At 39.9% G+C, this 16912-nt stretch overlaps 2 protein-coding genes across 2 annotated transcripts in view; one reads left to right on the forward strand and one right to left on the reverse strand.

Moving 5' to 3' along the window:
• Positions 1–1210: 1210 nt before the first annotated feature.
• Positions 1211–2713, reverse strand: LOC108575661 (tetratricopeptide repeat protein 1). Its single transcript, XM_017938517.1, has 4 exons — positions 2311–2713; positions 2061–2237; positions 1761–1943; positions 1211–1688 (listed from the first exon to the last, which is right to left on the reverse strand). Exons 1-4 carry the CDS (start codon positions 2620–2622, stop codon positions 1509–1511), a joined length of 852 nt encoding a protein of 283 aa, XP_017794006.1. The 5' UTR covers positions 2623–2713; the 3' UTR covers positions 1211–1508.
• Positions 2714–8049: 5336 nt separating this feature from the next.
• LOC108575678 (tachykinins) overlaps positions 8050–16912 on the forward strand; it is a 21066-nt gene continuing 12203 nt past the window's right edge. Inside the window, exon 1 of the mRNA XM_017938543.1 lies at positions 8050–8156. The gene's annotated coding sequence lies outside the window, so the exon portion shown is untranslated. The remainder of the gene's footprint in view (positions 8157–16912) is intronic.

The raw sequence follows: 16912 nt of genomic DNA on the forward strand, positions 1-16912 counted from the left end.
TCTTTCACATCCCCCTTGCTCTTTTCCCTATTCTTCTCACGTCTTCCACCACCCGCACCCTCTTCTGCCCCTTCCTACTCGTAGTTCTTTTCCCCTTCTCCAATTTTCCTCCTTTAGCCTACGTTACTATCTTTCTTTCTTGGATTTCCAATTTCATTGCCGCATACACAGTCCCTCTCCCTCTCTTTCTCTCTCTCAACGTGGATGTGTACGTGTACGAGCGTGTGGCAGGACACCGCCTAAATGCGCACACACGCTGCTCGTTTTTAACGATCTTTGCTCGCATATACCCTCTCTACCGACCGATACACCGTTTATCGTTCGCCACTCGACTGCGTTTATGCGCTGTTCGCGAATCAAGCCCCCCTTCTACACCTTTCTCATAGCTACATACCTACACATGCGCGCGGGTGCACGAGCATATCTTTCCCTTTGTCACAACCCCCTGATACCAATGTATCACGTGCATACGCATGCGCACCGCATGCTATCGCAATATGTCAAAGGCGCTTCGCGTACGCCATAACAAATAAGGATATAAAACGAATATTCTGATTGAACGGAGAGAAAACTGTGAGGAATCAGGATAATTTATGTGACTGGAGAAAAACTCAAACTAAAAAAAGTAAAGTGAATTTACTTAAAGACAGAAGCGAATAAAAAGAGAATATCGCAATATGCGTAAGGGAGAATGTAGCAGCAGGTTGAGAGAACAGGAAGGGGACAGTATCTCTACCATATTTTAATGTCCACCACGTTCGTTCGTTGCACCTGTCCCTGCTGTCCGTCACACGCTTTCCATTATACAAGACGAGAAAAGAAAATTTTATACGCTATACTTTCGTTAGACTCGTTCTTATGTTAGATACTAAGGATCATTTTCACGTTTTATTGCATTTTCAGCTTATTACAATCATATGCAGCCAATGTTATTCGCGTATTCCGTGCAAACTCAACTATGAACGGTAGATGAAATCATGGGAATAAAAACTTAACGTTGTGTTGTTGTTAGCAACGTTAGACAACAAATATTGTAACTATCGATCCAAGTATTAATCGCAGTGGATACCAAGGAAACTTTGAATTAACAATGCAATAAGCGACACGCATTTTTTTTGTAAATGATATTACCATGCGACTGGTTAATTCACGACAACCAAAACTGAACACTTACCCTTTATCATGGAGAAAGACTGAAATACACGCGGCGACTAATTACGGGGTATCGTAAGTTTAGAAACAAACTTGTGAAAATGTCAATAGGTAACGCGAAAGAAGCCAACTTCGCATCGAGGTGAATCGAACAACGCGGTTTTCGTGTGGAAACATCACCAATTTCAACATCTTGTAAATATGTACCTATCGTAACGTCCTTTTCATCTTTATTACAGTAAGAAGAAGCACACAGCATCCGAGTAGAATTTACATAAAGTATTTATAAATATCCTGTGACACGCGTTCAACAATCCATCCATTGATACGTATACATCGATACGTCGATCAACGTATTAACTAGGGCTCTGACGAAACTTGACGGAATAACCACCGCTGTCCGGATTATTTTCCAGTTCAAAATTATTCATAGAAAGTCCAAAAGGTTTCAGAACCATATTTCCCAAGTCTTTTAGTTTACCAATCATTTCCGTCTTCAATTTTTCGTTTCTTTCCTCAATCAATGCTGGCAATCTCTGTAAACATGGTTAACCTATTAATATTTTGCAAATACATTACAAACAAGAAAATTATTTTCTGTCAATTACCCGAACCGCGTTATTTGCATCTTTGTGGCTAGGGTCAAATGTTAGAACCTTCTTGAAATCTTCCAAAGATTCATCCAGTTTCTCTGACTCTTCATACAATTGACCTCTCCTGACATATGCTTTTACGTAACTTGGATTCAATTCTATGGCTTTGGTACAGTCTGATATTGCAGATTCTCTCTCCTACTTTGAAAGTGGTATCTCATGGTAAAATACATACGTCACTTGATCAGAACGATCGACAACGTTCTTTTAAAACGTTTTACTAATATACTAATATTCTTAAAATAATAGCATTACCAGACATTTTGACTTTGCAGCTGCCCTGTTCGCGTACAAAATGGACCTTTCTTTGCTGTAGGCTAGTGGACAAGTTTGTATTCCCTGTGTATACATCAATATTGCCTGTGTATACTCTCCACTTTTGAAATAATCGTTTCCCTTATTCTTATGCTTCTCCGCCTCGTTTTTAAGCGTCTGAAAGTAAATGGGTGAAGGTTTAGTGGATGTGTTGATCGTTTATGTAGTTCGATGACAACAAAATACAAACTTCTTTTTCACTTTCGGAGAGAGACAGTTCTCTGTCTTTCAACGAGTCTTCGTCCACGTAATCATTCAGAGGATTCGTGTCGTGTTCGCCATCCACTTCGTATTTACCATCATTCTCGTCACTCTTCTTTTCTATATAGTCCAATCCGAAACTGTTACTTTCCACACCACTTACCGTCGACTTTGCGACATTCTCGTTCGATACTACGTGCTGGTCATCATCTGCTCTTACGCAAGAACTTTCTAGATCCTTCGTAAGTTCTTTTACAATTTGTTCGTTAGTTTTCAAACCTTTCGACGACGTATCGTCCATCGCAGCGTTGTTGGTTAGCACGCGATGACTCTACACCTTATCTTAACTTGTCCACCAACGAATTGGTTAGGTTAACTACGGCATCTCACGCACACCAAGCAGCGACTGAACTTGTCCACAGACGAGGTACAGGATAGACCTTGCACCTAATGTATTTTGGTGTCCAACGTTCTGAAATACCGATCGAGTAAAAAGTCAGAGTTTTTAGTATGCCCTGTACGATATAAAGCGGCGAGTTTAGGAATTACATACAATCCAACCATCGAAGGTGGTAAAGTCGACAGATGTAAAAAATTCTCTTTTATTAAATTTGCATATCAAGATATATACATATATTGGATTGCGTGGGTAGAATTGTTCACGATCTTTTGACAGCAGTAGAACATGCGCATGTGATGAATCATCTACTAATAAACAATTACATTACTTTCTTATTTGTAATTTCATAGTTACGTTTAATTCCAATTCCAACCACTATTAATGTTGTAATCTTATTCTATGCTGAATCGGTAATATTGGTAGCGACACGAAAATGGTAAGGTTCTTCTCGGCCCCAAAACTCCGGACAAAAAATCAGATAAGATGTTAGGTCTATCCTATACATCGTCTGTGGTCTAAGCTTATACGATGTCAACTGCGTCGCGCTATCGATTCACGCAGACGTTTCTTACTAATTCGCACACGCGCCATCAGAGTGCAATGTGCACTTTGGGCAGCGACTATTTCAAACGTGTCCATTTATACGCGTAATATTGTTTTAACTCTTGTAATTATTTCAACTTTTGTAATTGTTTGAACTCTTAGAGGGACTTAAGAGTACTACAGAGGCGACGTACAGGATAGTCCTAAAACATCTTATGGGACTTTGTTGCCGAAAAGACCCTTATCATTTTCGTGTCGCTACCAACGTTACCGATTTAGTATAGAATAAGATTACAACATTAGTAGTGATTGGAATTGGAATTAAACGTCACTATGAAATTACAAATAAGAAAGTAACGTAATTGTTTATTAGTAGATGATTCATCACATGCGCATGTTCTGTTGCTGTCAAAAGATCGTGAACAATTCTACCCACGCAATCCAATATATGTATGTATCTTCTATGCAAATTTAATAAAAGAGAATTTTTTACATCTGTCGACTTTACCATCTTCGATGGTTGGATTATACGTAGTTCCTAAACTCACCGCTTTATGTTGTAGATGGCATAACAAAAACTCTGATTTTTTACACGATTGGTATTTCAGAACGTTGGACACAAAAATAGATTAGGTGCAAAGTTTGTCATGTATCACAGACGACGTACAGGATAGATCTAGCATCTTATGGGAGTTTTTGACCGGGGCTTTAGGGTCGAGAAGATCCTTACCATTTTCGTGGCGCTACCAATATTACCGATTCAGCATAGAATAAGATTACAACATTAGTAGTGGTTGGAATTGGAATTAAACGTCACTATGAAATTACAAATAAGAAAGTAACGTAATTGTTTATTAGTAGATAATTCATCACATGCGCATGTTCTGCTGCTGTCAAAAGATCGTGAATAATTCTACCCACGCAATCCAATATATGTATATATCTTTATATGCAAATTTAATAAAAGAGAATTTTTTACATCTGTCGACCTTACCATCTTCGATGGTTGGATTGTATGTAATTCCTAAACTCACCGCTTTATATCGTACAGGGCATACTAAAAACTCTGACTTTTTACACGATCGGTATTTCAAAATGTTGGACACAAAAATACATTAGGTGCAAGGTCTATCCGGTACCAGATCTTTGCTTTTAATCAGCAGAGAAGAAACTGTTTGTATCATCAGAACCCGAGATTAAACTTTTTACAGTTATAAACAAGTGAATTTCGTCGGTGTTATTGATCGTGATCTGAGCTGGTTGCGACTTGTCAACTAGTTTTATAAATTAAAGTAAGTAAAAGTACTTTTTATAGTAAAATAAGCATATATACATATATAGTAAAACTGAGTCCTAATTAACAAAATTATTTATGGGTACAGCATTCTGTTTACGTTATGTATACATAGAGGGGCTTTCGGATTGAAATTATGGAACGCGTATGTCCCACCAGGACTCAGGAGAAGATATTTATGAAAATTGTCAAGTCCTTATACGTCATCACTGTTTCTTTAAATATTCGTACTATTCTATATTACTTATGCGGGAATGATAAAATGTGTTCGAGTGTTTAGTCTTTATTCAAGGTTCATTTTATTGTGGCAAAAGGTACGTGGATGCTGAAGTGACGGATTGTCGAGTATCACTGCAAAAAATTCAAAAACTCGTAAGCAGGTACCCACGAAAGATTTGACTTACTAGACCATTTTCCAATGTTAAGCGAATTTAGACACAGATACACTCTATGCATTAATTACTCATAACACTCACACATTAACACTCATAAATTAAAAATAAACCATTTTCCTTTTGCGTAAAATGCAATGTATATCTCTGCTGTAACAAAAGCAAAAACCGTTTTTACAATTATCTTAAAAAAACAGAATTAAAAATATATTTTAAGTACGTATTTCTGTTGTATTCTATATTTCCGATCAATGTTGAAAATAATTACTCGTAAGTTCCGGTGGGACTCCTACGTCCCATATCCGAAATTAAAGATTAACGAGTATTCTTCCAATCCGAAACATAAAATAGACTATTTTCACCCTCAGAAAAATTCTACGGCAAGTTTAAAACACCCCTGGACTTATGTTAGAAGGTTAAGCAAGAATCGTGAAATTTTACACGCAGCGGTGTGCTTTGCGTTGTACGTTTCGGCATGATTAGCCGTAAATTCAATGTAAAGAATAAAATCAATTATTGTTCGTACGTGTATGGCACAGCAATGGCACGAACACACTGCATTTTGCTTAGCATTATCAGGATGAACCGACAGATATTTACAGGTATACATACATACATATATTTACGTACCCTGGTCTCACCAAGTTTCTACCGGCTGCTCTGAACGTAAACGAGCTATTTGTTCCTGCTACCAATGTTACACACGAGGAAGAAATCGTAGCAGGATCTAAGGGAGAAAGGAACGAACGATAAATTGAACAGAAGTATTCAACGAATGATACACGAGAAAATGCATGTTCACTTCCGCCGGTAAAGCCCAAAACACATCCTTCTTGGTTCCATATTTCTACCCAATTTCCAAATTTCATTTCATAAATTTCATTGTCCTGAACGAAAGAGCCGCGGTGACATTATATGTACACTGTTCTTCTCAATGGAATGATCGCAGAGTCGGTAAAGTGAAGCGCGTAAACGCGATTCAGTGGTAGCTAGTTGAATGGAAATCGATACGGTTCAAACGCTTCACTTCCGTTTCGAGATGATAACAGGATCCCCTGGGTGGTAAGAATACGTCTCTCAAAAGGAACAAGGTAAATAAGGATTCTCGTTCGGTGCAGCCTGCGGCTTTTCATTGTCATCAAGCTTGATCAGCTATTGCAGAATTTGTTCGATCAGAAGACGAGAACCCGAGGAGTTCTCCGTGTTCTGAATGTCGCCCGAAGCGACTCCTCTTCGTACGCAACGAAAGGGTCGTCATCGTCATCGTCGTCGACGATGTATATATAGTGAAACCGCGTGTACAAGGTTCAAGGTTATACGAGGTTGACTGTTATGCCCGTTTGAGAGGAACGTTAACGTTCGTTCAATCAACCAGCGTCAAGGAAGAATTTTCAGTTTGACGATACGCCATACCACACCACTCTTTGAAACGTGCATGCATATAACTTGATGTATTTATTCGAGCGTGTACTTTCCGCGTCTCTCTACCGCGTACAAGCGTTCGAGTTAGTCGCGTCCCCGTTTGACTGGCTCCTATCGAAAATCATTTCGTTTCGTTTCATTCACATTGTAAATGTTTCACGTAACGAACGTGGGATTTCTCGCGTGCTTCTTCTCCAATAGACCGTCTTGTACGATCGTTACACGCGCTTTAATTACAGAGATATCATACACGCGTGCTATTTACTTTTCCACGTCTTTTTCGTCGTTTCGCGCGGTAACAACCGTAAACAACGAACGATCTGTTTATCCCAGGAATGCGACACAGGTGAAAATTTCACGGTCGAAATGGTGCTACGAAGGAATCGTGGAAAACTCTACCAGTATCCACAAGGGTGTATTTTTCTTCTTAGAGGACGGTAACGGCGCGCGACTATGGTAGATCGACCGTGTAACTAATACCACTTTCTTCCCATTTAAACGTCCTCAAACAACTTTACGAGAATACCGCATTGCTTTTCTAGCTTCGCTTGTTCATTTTCTCTCTCTCGTTTCCCTCAGACCAAACGTCCACTTGTAACTTTTCGGCTCGATGTATGTATATGGAATCTATTCTTATTGCTCGGACGAGTGAGATAACCATTACAGAACGTTTTAAACGTGTTTAAACGTTCAAGGAGTATTAATGCGATACCTCTGTTCCCTGATTTCATCGACAACGAGAGCACCTGTTTGTCCAATTTTGCCTATCTATCGGACATTGTTTCCATTCCACTCGTGAACGTTATCTCTTTTCGATGTGAGCTAACTTGCACGAATACACCTTAACACGTGCAGACTACATGGGATTTTCAAAGGTTCCGCTGGAGGCACGCTACATTTTCTTGTTCTGTTTTTGCTGGAATATAAGTAATAGAAGCGTTTGCCAACGCGATTCGAAGAGCAAATGTCATTTGGGTGACTTTCCAAGTCGCGCCATTATTCAATGTGCGCGCTTAGGTATAACTTTGGCAACATCTCTGCTGGACCGATGCTGCAAACCAACATGAATATTCATTACAACTTGATATTAACCGTGTTAATCGCGCGTACCGCGTATAAACGACGCGTAATATCGTTTGGTCCGACGTTATTTTACTTGGCAAGTCTTGCCAAACGTTGCATCGTCTGCTCACCTGGACGCGGCGGTGGTGATTCCTTTGTTCTTTCTTTAGTGGAGAAGCATCGACGAAAAGAATTTCATGGATAAAGAGAAGTAGGAGAAATGCATGTACTCGCATATCTGATTATTAATCTTTTTCTTATTGCTATTAGAAGGAACGCCGTCGCTGAGATTGTACTCGTAATCGATGAATATCCTCGTGGGCAAAGGAGAAAGGAGAAACGGGTGGAGGGGAGAAAAGAGGAGATGGTTCCGAAGAGAAAGGGATGGAAATGTGCAAAGGGGAAATCGGTGGTCACCGAAATATTACGTATTCGAGATAGCTACAAGTTTCTCCGAGATATTTACGATGAAAGGGGTACGGGGTTAGATTTCTATCCCCAACGGTGGTGCAAGCTTCGTTCTCTCATTGGTCCCAGAGATCCGTGACGTCACAACGCCGGCCTATGTATAAGGTGAAGCACGCGGAGCGTCAGTTCATCGTTGTCCGTCACGTCGATCGGGTCTCACCTTTGAATCATCCTCTGTCCGCCGCTTCATCCTTTCGAGCCAATATCACCGCTTCATCGACTGCTGGTCACATCTTTGGATCCACCTACGAAAGGTAACTACGCGGTTTCCCATTGTCGCACTTATTATTTTCCCCTCAATTTTCTTCTCTTCACTGCTATTTGTTTCGTAGACGGGTAGGTATTACGAAAATCGGTTGGGAAAATCACAACCAACATTTTCCCCAGAACACATCACTCCTCAACACAATATATATTATACATACGTATACATATATATATATATATATTTCTCCTAGTGATTTTCAGTTTAACCGGCGAAACTTTGAAACGCGTCGTATTCAGATCGCTTCGGGCGTTTCATCAAGCAAGCACAAAGAACAGTACGCGTATGTGAAACTTTTCAATTCGATTAGAGTCAAGTTCTTGAAACAATTGAACGTCTATGTTGAACAGCTGTGCGTGTTCACATGTCATATCGTGGAAATTACGGGAACGTTAACGCGTATCTTCCCCATTTTCTTTTCAATCTCATTCGTCAAGTATGTTTCTCGCGAGCGGCGCTCGTAAACCCTTCTAGCTTCATATATGCTTGACCTTTGCCACTAGCTTCGAAACGCTTCTACATATACGTACTCACGTTTGTAGAAAGAATAACAAGAAGACGAAGAAAAAGAAGGAGACGAAAAAAGTAAGGGTAAACACGTTGTTCGTCCACTGTTCGAAGGTGCGTCAAGGTAGAAATGCTAAAGCAGCAATCGGTATATCTATGTCGCGGTGATCCTTGAGAGCAACAGGCTTCCGAAAAGAACGAGGCACAAGTGCAGTTGACCGTGAAACTCTCGTGAGAAATTTAGAAACTCTCGTCAGACATTCGGCTTCCAAGTACAAACAGGCTTGCAGCACTTTCCGACATATACACAAACACACAGAGACACAGGCCCATCGAACATTATCCGCACCACTCTTATACGTACAATACGCTCGATTTGTTGCCTATTATTAAATAAACGTGTTATCGGTAAACAAAGCACAGTGTCAACCAACTAACTAACAAATGATAACTTTCCCAGAAATCTAGAAATCTTGCGAAAGAACGGTATCGAGAACAACTGCCTTCTGTATTGATGAATATCTTAGAGGTTTCGACGTTCCTCGAGTTTATCGAAATTCTTTTGAAGTGGTTGCAACCGAATACCGACATCTTTAAACGGATACGAAATGAAACGGAATTTAACACTCTTTAATTTGCCAGCATAGTATTATAGGTGTATATTCGTTTACTTTCCGTAAACCGTGTCCACCGATCGAACGTTTGCGAACTATACCGCGTACGTTGATACGTAAAATATATCTGCATTTGAATTATTGACATTCACTGGCAGCGGTTTATTATCAAGGAAAAACACGCGAGTCTCGTTTACCTGATTAATGCGCATAATGTAAAAAGGTTCGGTTTTCTGAACGTGTACCACGCGCCGTTCGCGATTCCACTCTCATCGACCGTTCTTCTCTTCTTCTTCTGCATTCCGCAAATTCCCTGAGAAGCAAACAAATTGCGTACTTGCGATTATTGTCCCTTTTATCGTTTCACCATACTAATCATCTCCGTATTCTACGACATTTCATTCCGTTTCCTCTGTCTCTCTGCCCCCCCCCCCCCCCCCCCCCTTTCGCTTACTGTTCTACGCTTCCTTTGTTCAGTGTAGTGCAATATAGAACAGCTAGCAGCTAGAACGTGCACATACTTAAGGTTAAGAATGTCGTAGCTGTTGTTAATCATGCTCCAGAAAGAAACCAAGATTCTCCTCGAATATTCACTCGTTTGCGATTGAAAACCGCAGCGTGGCAGCGTATAAAGTAACGTGAGGCGAGGTGAGTATTCTGCCGAACAAATATACCAGATCGCTACATCCTAATTACTTGGAATTATCCTTTCGTTTCGTTCCTTTTGCCTACTCTTTTCCACTCTCCCACTCACACCGCAAACACGTTTTCTCTCATAGACTCATACACTCATACATTGTCCTCTTTCCACCTTTTCGATTTATGTCGTATATATACCAACATACATTAAGTAAGTCGAGGGAAGATGTCTAAGGTTTTTTATTAAACCTATAAAAAACGGTCTAGCAGGATAAGTTGGTGAAAAGTGTCCTTGAATCAATTAAGTCGTGCGATATATCATTCGAAAACTCACCGAAAGAAAACATTTGACATCAACTTTCAATCCTATAGCTCGACCTAGGGTATTTTTTACAACTAGGATTTGTAACGGAAAAGTCGGAAAAAATTCACTAACGTGTGCCTTCATATACGCAATGTGCTAGATTTTTTTTCAAAATTTTTGCATACCGCTAAATAGGGAAAATAATCCACAGAATTATGAACATAAACCACCCTGTAACTACCCCCTAGGTCGAGCTAAAGGATTGAAAGTTGGTGTCAAATGTTTTCTTTCGGTGAGTTTTCGAATGGTATATCGCACAACCTAATTGGTTCAAGGGCACTTCTGACTATTTTATCCTGCCAGACCCTTTAATACATATATTTCTATCAAATTAACAAACTTTATTTGTTATACAAATTATACACTATGAAACGAACACTTCTAAATTGATGCCCCAACGCATTGGGGTAAGTATTCATTAGACAGCTTAATCTCATTGTGATGCCATTTCAACCTGAATAAAATGTTGGAAAAGATGCAAGCGAAAGAAAAAATTGTGTAGTACTTTTTATTCGCCACAATTTTCACAAATATTGGCAAAAGATCTAAGAAATCCAATCCACTTTAGATACATTTTTGTCGCCACAGTAGCCATTACAAGCAATACAAAAATTATCTGTACCACTGTTGACACCATCTTAGCTGTGATAAGTTGCAATATCTATACTAATAGGACATCTTACCCCAACACAATTTATGTGTTGGAGAAGATGCTATGCTTGTTAAGTAAGTCAAATTGTACGCCAATCATTTGTACAAAAGTCAAAATAAGTAAGAAGAATACCTTCTTTTCAGCTAGCAACTCGCCGTTGTTGATAACACTGTCCTTTTTTATTGCAACGCAAAATAATAGCGGCAAAAAAAATTTTTGCGGACGTTACAACATAATTTTCTTCAAAACATACCTATGTTGTATGTTAAAGCAAATGTCAAGTGACCTCCTTTACCAACTGACATAACAGAAGAACGCAGATACAATTTTGCTAAACTTTACCGGATAAACTCTAAGTTATGGTTGTTTGGCATCTTCCCCCGTCTTACCTTATATGTGTTTCGAGATGTGCTAAAAATTTCGCTCCTTCATTTCCTCCAGCATAATTTCAATGAAAAGCAACCATAGCCACGCTATTATACAAAATGTATTCATATGATTATTAAATATATCTGCGGGTGAAAGACAAAACCGTAGGAGAATTAATGCGGTTCGTCATAGACAAAGGAGCATCGAACGAGATAATCACCTCACCTGGTCCCGAAGATCAAGATTTAATTAAAACTTTTGCGCGATACCAGTATAAGTGTTATGTCGGCACAATTACGAAAGTTAGCCGACATGTACCAGTTTCTATGATAAGTTGACATCTTACTACAGATGTTTGGATCATTACTATTCTTACTTTGTTTTTCGGTTATCATCGGTACCGCATTTAGAAGCCAGGCTGAACACGCATCGACTTCTACTACTTGCCATTCTTCGTTCACAATAACACTGGCCACGCGACCACTCGTCGCGCTATGTATGATAGGTCGTAAAGTATGTAAGCACTTACATATTTTTTCCCTTTCGTGCGTGTAGTTTAAACCATCGTGGCAAACTGGGTCAAAAGGAAACAATTAATCGTTTCGAGAGCATATTATTTTCGTTCGTTACGGCAAGAAGGTTGCTCTTACACGTAGAATGGTATAACCATCGTAAGCTACCAGTAAAGAAGATGAGAATGTGGTAATCGACGAATAGTGGTTGTTAAAGCGGTTTTCACGACGCTGCGCGACGAAACAGTAAGATTCGCGCGAGTTTGCCAGAGGAGCATCCAGAAAAGTGTCGAGTTCTTTGTCGTTCTGGTACGCGATAGCACAAGAGGAGACTTGAACGCGGTGTAAATGGTACATCGCGATAAATTTTCGAGGATAAAGTGAATAAATTTGCACATAAAGATTCTAGCTTGAGGCATAAAGGAACAACGATGAATTTTAGAGGGGTTGCTTTCTATATACCTACTTTATATGTATTAAAGAATATCTATAGCTGCGTTACGGAGACGAATTAGCGTTACGCTGTATTTACATCGCTGAATCACGCGCGACCTCGTAAAACCGGAAAGAAAGAGATTATATTTTGCTTGCTGTCGCGTTGGTAAACAACTAGCTATCAAATACAATTCCAACGAGAAGTATTTAAAAATGGAAGATGTGTCCATGCTCGATTGGAAACTCGTTAGAAATTTACAGGGTAAATCGACGATTAACCAGCTTCCAAGTAAATACAGTTTCGAAGATAACTCGTACTCTCGATAAATAGCAAGTTTTCACATTGCCTGTTAGCAGATTGTTAATCCGTTGGTAATTGGATTGGATACTTACCCGTTATTGCTCGAACAAACCCCGCAAGAACAGTGTGCCAAGTGTTGCTTCAACGAGGAAGTTTGTGAGAACAATGAAATAGTAACACCCCGTTAACACCATTAACACCGTGCAATTCAAATGTCAACAAATATAATAAACAGCGTGTTTTACGAATACACATTTTCCTTCACGTAGGAGGCGTCTTCTTTATTTTCACTACCAAATACAAATTCTTTTCGATATCAAGCTATCACTCGCCAGTTTCTGAATTAGTAACCGGCAGAAAAACAGTCGCGTTTAATAGTAGACAGGAATTACTGGCAGCGATCTAGAATAAAGTCCCGATGTTCCTTGTATCGTATATAGTATATAAATTAAGTTGAACGTTAAAACTGTTAACGATCAACGAGAAAAGCAGACGAGTTTCTTCCATATGCATACATATCTATGTATGTATGTATTTATATGATTTCTCGATCGGTGATACTTCAATGAAACGAACGTCAAAAAAGTAAAAATTTTCCATCCGATTAATCTTTTAGGAAAAACATAAAAACATGGACACCTCATAGCGTAAGTCGTGGATGACACGTAACGATACGCGTGTTCCAGAGATATTATTTGACCCTTTCACTTACTACTCGATATAACCGATAGTATAGGAAAACGATCAAACTTATTTCGTCGTTTTGTAACTCTACCATCTCCACCTATTCTATCTTCTTAACAGTCATATTACAGTACACGATCTCTCTTTCCAGCTTTTTGCTCGTAGAAAAAAATCTTCATCACGACGCGACGTCTGCTTAACTTTTTTAAGATTAAAAGTGAACAAATATTTTTACTCGCACCGTTGTATTACCGCGTAGCGCCAATAAAATCAAGCGAAATGAAACGAAGCGCTATGTAAAACCACCGACCAGCTCTTTACCTTTGGACAATTAACGATTATATTAAAATAGTTTTTTGCTAAAGGAACTGGTATTAAAGATCACAGAGCAATTTGCAACCATAATCGGCTCTTGTGTTGAACCAGCTCTGAAGAAATTCTTTCTATTACGTATTCATTCGCGCGTTGTGAATTTTCCAAGGGGATTTCCTTAACTAACCTTTATGATTGAGAATGCACAGGCACCAGGACACGGTGGTTCATCTGGGAAACTCGCTCTCGAATCGAAACATCGCGACGTAACGCGACGAAACGAAACGAATATGTGGTGCGATAAGAAATCTGAAGGGTTATTTAATACGTGTACGTTTAGCATATCTACAACACGCACACACACACACACACGCCCGCGAGTGTATAAATTGTAGCCATTTTCTGGCAAATATATTCTTCTCGCAAACGTACGCATCATATATGTATACATACATAAGTACGTGTATATACATGCATATCACGTCGGATCCCTCGACTGCGTCCCTCTATATGCATACATTTATCCTTTTCGCATTGAACGACATACCGGGCTGTAGGGCTATCATCGATAAGGGAGTCAACGGAAAACTCCATTTCTTGCTTATTTCGTCCATCGCGTTTTCGTGCTTCGTGTTATACGAAAATCACACGTTGCCAAGTACCATTGTGATATATATCGTGGAACAGATGCACACGATCATCGTTTAATGATTACTCGAGGAAAGGCTGAAGAAACATTCGTATTACGATACACGAGATGCAACTACCACGTGTACGCGTATACAAAAGCAATCTGGTGAAAACACGCGGCAGATCAGCCAGCCCGATATCGAGAATGTTGCATGCCAACGAAATAAGAGAGGAGAACAAGAAAACTCGCAGGCAGCAACAACGATAAATTTTCTATTTTTTTTCAGCAACTTATTCGCCGGTAGGGACAAGAGATTTAGCGACACCGATAGCTACACATAACTGAGTCCTTTCCGTGGTTTTCTACCCTTTAGCAACGACGACCGAACGCGCGTCTATTATTCCAAGATCACAGATAAAACGACTCTCTGCTTTTTTCAAACGACTGAAACGCGTCACCATTCGCGTGTGTAAATTTGCAACAAAAGAGAGACGTAACGAACTCATTGCGCCACTTTATTCATGTAGCCTACAAGTGTGCATTCTCTTTTCCTTCACTCCACCCACCCTAGCCCATCGAATTACAACATCTCGGATATTATCGGATATTTCGATTACGCTTGCCCTCGACGATGTTCAGCAACGGTCTAATTTTCAATGCCACACAACGGAGAATCGTCCTTTGAAATCACAGAATCCTGTGATGCGTACTGTATGCTACGAGATACACGATATCACAGTGGCATTCTGCTGGAATGCCGGTTAATGAACAAGATCCCTCCTGCGCATCTAAACCACCCATCGTCTTCAATCGATCTTTTCTCTTCTTTCGCCGGTGTACATTTTGAAGCAGCTATCGAAAGTACACGATGCACGATCAAGTTTCCATTATCTAGACGATCCGATGAAATAAATACATCGATTGTGCTGTGCACCGTGGCAGCAATTAAGTAACATCCGTTGTCGTAATTGATCCTTTTATTTTTAGATCGCTACGAGAAAAATCACGCCCGACAATCAGCTGTAATTAATAATTAATACCCCGAGTAATTACGAGGAATGATGCATGCAAGAGAGAGCCCCGCCGAATCGGTGGTAAGCGATGCTCGTTAAACTTCATACAGCACATTGCACGTTACGATCTATACCTACACGTTACATCCGTATACGCGTACGTAGACGATGTTTCTAACAATTTCAATAATGTGCTGGTTCTTCACCCAATCAATAAATATCGGTAGACGATTCGAAGCTATAAAATTGTAACGGCGCGACGCTCCGCGTCTCGTCTCGTCTCGTCTCGTCTCGTCTCGTCGCGTCGCGTCGTTGGCACAAGACAAGCAAGCCAGCAATATGAAATTTTCAAATTGTTTCCCTGCTCGATCCTCCTTCGCGATAATCCGCCCACCATCATCGCGATATCCTGCGTTTGCGCACCAAATTGCGCGCACTTTCTTCTTGATCGACCTTTAAATGTGTCGTATTAATGAAAGTGACAGAGCAAGAAAACTAGACGTCGCATTCGTTCTTACCACAACTATGTGATATCTAACCACCTGCATTTCTTCCATGGGATCGGGCATCATAGGATCATCGAGCCTACACGAATTCGATATCTAGGTGATCTTTAGAAATTGTTCCTACTTTGATGTCACTGTGTTGGAACTTGGTGAACACGAGCGAGCACATAACATTAGCTTATTCAACAGTGCTGCGACACCGTGACAGATTCGAGGACAGTTTTGTCGCATTTGATCCCCCATCGGGCACACGTTTTCTCCTGGGATTCACGTACAGTTTTTCTCCATTCGTACGCGGTAAAAAAGAGTTGCACGCGACACGAAAAGAACACGGATGGTAACGGTAATTAGAACGTGAAACGAACACACTAGGAAGCGTATATACACTACCGGCCAAAAGTGTGGAATCACCTGTCAATTTTCATCAATACTGAATCTGTTACTAATTCTTTGTAGATTTGAAATTGACGTTGTGGAGATCAGTAGCAATTTACCTCATTTCGACGGATTGGAATGATAAAACATTCGTTAAAAAATTCTTAAAATTGCAAACTTTTTTCTGAAAATTTTTGCGTAACTTGCAATGCACAGTGATTCTAAACTTTTGACCGGTAGTATATATATGTCTGTAATATAGTAAATTATATATAAGTATATATAAGTAAACTCTCTCTCTCTGCGCGTGCGTGCGTGTGTGCGTGTGTACACCGGATGTATAGGCATAAGAGAACTTTTGACGATGCAAGGATAGTTATCGACATTTTAATCGAAAGCGTTCCCAAGCAAGGCAACATTGCCTCTTTTTGCTTGCATATTGCGGCTAAAACTTACTTATACGTGTTTTATCATTACTCGGAGTTAGTTTTTAAAAGGTTCTAAATTAAGTATGCGTAGGAGGTACGTGAGAGCATGCTGCTCATTGATTTTTGTCGCTCGATGCACGTTAAACAGACGACACACAGTTTTTCAATAATGCCACAAGCTAGAAAAGTTCGATCCATTACACTTCTCTGTTTATCTCACCGCGTCGCAGCATCCAATCCGTCAACAGGAATACCATACATACTTACGTGTACGTCCAGTCCGGTAAATTCTGCCATCGTAAATGGCGTTCTACACGGCGAAATAAGTAACGAAACGGTGAAAGAATGTTCGAGGAATAGAAGAAAGCAAAAGCGAAAGCGGGACATCAAACCGTAAACCCTT

Source organism: Habropoda laboriosa, unplaced genomic scaffold (genome assembly GCF_001263275.1).
Source record: "Habropoda laboriosa isolate 0110345459 unplaced genomic scaffold, ASM126327v1 scaffold18, whole genome shotgun sequence".
NCBI lineage: Eukaryota > Metazoa > Arthropoda > Insecta > Hymenoptera > Apidae > Habropoda > Habropoda laboriosa.

Coding starts and splice junctions, on each gene's coding strand:
- LOC108575661 (XM_017938517.1), bottom strand. CDS start 2,622: ATGGACGATACGTCGTCGAAAGGTTTGAAAACTAACGAACAAATTGTA. Junction 2,238..2,310: donor TCTCCGAAAGTGAAAAAGAA/GTTTGTATTTTG, acceptor ATTTACTTTCAG/ACGCTTAAAAACGAGGCGGA. Junction 1,689..1,760: donor ATGCAAATAACGCGGTTCGG/GTAATTGACAGA, acceptor CCATGTTTACAG/AGATTGCCAGCATTGATTGA.